This window comes from Verticillium dahliae, genomic scaffold, assembly GCF_000150675.1.
Source record: "Verticillium dahliae VdLs.17 supercont1.7 genomic scaffold, whole genome shotgun sequence".
Classification (NCBI taxonomy): Eukaryota; Fungi; Ascomycota; class Sordariomycetes; order Glomerellales; family Plectosphaerellaceae; genus Verticillium; species Verticillium dahliae.
In genome coordinates, this window is record NW_009276917.1 from 1,068,121 (window position 1) to 1,070,923 (window position 2,803).

Here is a 2,803-nt window from a genome sequence, read left to right on the forward strand (position 1 = left end):
CGTGGCAAGCAGGAGCTTTTCAACGCTCCTGATGGAGTACGACATTGACGTCTCCCTCCCTGACGTCCGCGTTTGACGAGCTCCCTCCCCATGCTCATCTGTGTCCCCAAGTATGGCGACACCGTGCCCGCCAAGGCTCGTCACGCCGGACGAGGGGTTCAACTCGCCAAAGATCTTGGCCCGCGCCTCGTCGTACCGCTTCTGCTTCTCCTCGCGCTCGCGCTGCTGCCGTGCGCGGATCTCCTCGGGCGTCGGCTGGACGGCCTTTGCCCTGCCGCCCGCCTCGTCGTCGTCGTCGTCGTCGTCGTCGTCGCGGACCGAGAGCTGCGAGATGGCGCCCGTGACGGGGTCGACGCGGCGGGCCACGGTTGGCGGGGGCTTGCGGCTGAGGACCTTGACCTGGGGTTTGAAGGTCGAGGCGAGGGGCACGTTGGACGTGGCCTCGACGAAGTGGAACGTTTCGCGGGTGTCGCTGGTGATTTGGATCTGTGTCAGCAGTCGTCGTCTTATGGAAGAGAAGGGGAGAAGAAACCCCCCAGCCTGTCACAAGGAGGGGGCATCATTCGACGTACGCTGATTCCCAGAGCTTGCGGTTCGTCTCTGCGTGCTGTGCTCGTCGCTCGGCCTTGGTCATTGGTGCCGGCGGCGGGGCTTCTTGCGTAGGCTGGGCTTCTTGCTTGTCGGCCTGGGTCTCCCAGTCGTCTTCCCATGCGTCGGGGACGGCATTTCTGCTGCTCCCCATCGTGGGCGTCTGCCGTGTCGGTTGTTGAATGTGTGGTGTGGGCGGTGGGAACGATGACAGCCGTCAGGTCTTGCTCCTTGGGTGGGAGAAGGAGAAATGGGTCTGGCGATGCAGTTTGAAATGCACAGGCAAGAGGATGGCCCAACTGCGAACGAGGTCTAGGTGGGCAAGTCGAGAGGTTTGGGCAGGACAGTGGGGTTGCTGCAAAAATGTTGAAGGGTAGATGACACTTTCGTCGTCAGAGGCGTGAGGTGAGCTGCGAGGTTCATTGCGGGCAGTGACCTAAAAACTGTACCGTCGGGTACTTGGCTGCGCCGACACTTTGGTCCAGAGGCAAAGTCACTGTAAGTCGCGGCCTCTATCACTGGACACAGCAAATGCCTACCTACCCAGGTACCTGGCTACCTTAGGTAGGTACCTAAGGTTAAGGTACTACCTGGGTAGGTACCTGGAGGTAGGTCCTCAGGGTCTCATGGTGGGGCAGCTCGTCCTGACAGAATGAACGTCGTCTTTCCTATAATAATACTTCTAACCAACATCGTGGGATTCTTCACTCCGTGCTCCCAAGCTACAATGACTTGCTTGTGACGCTTGGCACAACAAAACCATGCCCTCAAGAACTGATGTTAAGAGCCACCAGAAATATCCAGCTGTAGCCCCTAAAGCAGCCGGTTGCACAACCAGCACGATCTCGATGCAACACCCTCATCTTGCCACAACCGAATTGCAACTTCCAAGAACCGTCTCCGAAGCGAACTTGGCGCCTTATGCCAGGTCCCGGGTATGTTGCAGGTGTCCCGACGGTCCGCCAGATGTACAGCCCGATTTGCATGTCTGGTAATAAATGCCCACGCCCACCTAGGCTCGCGTCTCATGTACTATGTATGCAACATGCCAGATAGAACCCCCTCCCCCCCCGCCGCCCCCTGCGTGGGAGCAATATAGAGAAGGTTGCCAGCCACTGTGCGTGTCGGGCATACTCCAGCCTCATCCGGTTCCCGGACACGACGCGCGCTCGTTTTGGTAAGTCGGGCCTACGAAATTTGACTCCGTCGAGTCGCACATGCATCGTGGCGCGCGGCGTTCGTCAACGACACGACGACACCTTGTTCACGGCGGCAGCTACAGGTTCAATCAGTCATGGTATCGGGCTCCCGACCACAAGCAACGCAGCGATGACTGACGCAAGGACGTAAACCGATCCATCTGCTTCGATTCAGTTGTCTGACTGATCCTCCCTGCAGTCATGGCCGCAGTGGCAATGTAACCCGCTCGGGCGGCCGTGCCAGCGCCGGACATCAATTAACGACAATTCCATCAGTGAAGTCGAAGCGAGGCCGTACGAGTATCGTGGCCTCTTACGACGATTGAATGGCGGATGCTTGTGATGCAGCTTAGGCGGACAGGTCTTGAGGGGGCTGACCTCAGCTCTTCCTCCCCCCTTGTAACCATCAATAATACCCTGTCGTGGTCAGCTGGAGGTCAAGACGAATCCATGTCGCCCAATAGGCCTGGGGTCTTGGGGTGGTGCCAGGGCTCGCCACGCGGCGGATGCGCCGCCTTACCCTAACGGGGCTCTGGATAGTCGGACGAGCGCTACGAGGAGTCGACTGCAAGGGCTCAGTGGCAGTCGTGGGCTGAAATGCAAGTGGCGGTCATTTTACGAGGTACTTGGCCCGTCGAGTCGGGAAAGAGAAAATGGACAGGCCTGAGACGTCTTGGATCCAATGGTGCAGTGTCTTGCCGTAGCAGCTCGTAACAGAGGAAATCGATAGGCATGCTAGATAGCCTGTCAGACGGCAGCGTCCGGGGGGGGGAGGTCAAGTGGGAGATATATCGATTGCTGTCGTCACCTGTGTCCGGGAAGCTGCCAAACATATCAGTTCAATACGATAGGGGTTGATCGCTGAGCGGCTAGCAGGCACGGAGCTCGTAGTAAGTGATATGGTTAGATGTACCAAAGTGAAGGCCCAGCGTACCTATATAATTGAGAGTTCGTGTCGAGACTCGACCGATATGGCTCTCACAATTGCTGTCCACGGGTCGAAGCAAGCAGACCAA

At 58.1% G+C, this 2,803-nt stretch overlaps 1 protein-coding gene across 1 annotated transcript; it reads right to left on the bottom strand.

Annotated features, from left to right (window-relative positions):
- Positions 1-19: 19 nt before the first annotated feature.
- VDAG_04426 (uncharacterized protein) lies at positions 20-742 on the bottom strand (the record flags this gene model as incomplete). The annotated part of the gene is made up of 3 exons (XM_009650873.1): positions 20-28; positions 121-472; positions 573-742. 3 exons carry the CDS (start codon positions 740-742, stop codon positions 20-22), a joined length of 531 nt encoding a protein of 176 aa, XP_009649168.1.
- Positions 743-2,803: the final 2,061 nt, after the last annotated feature.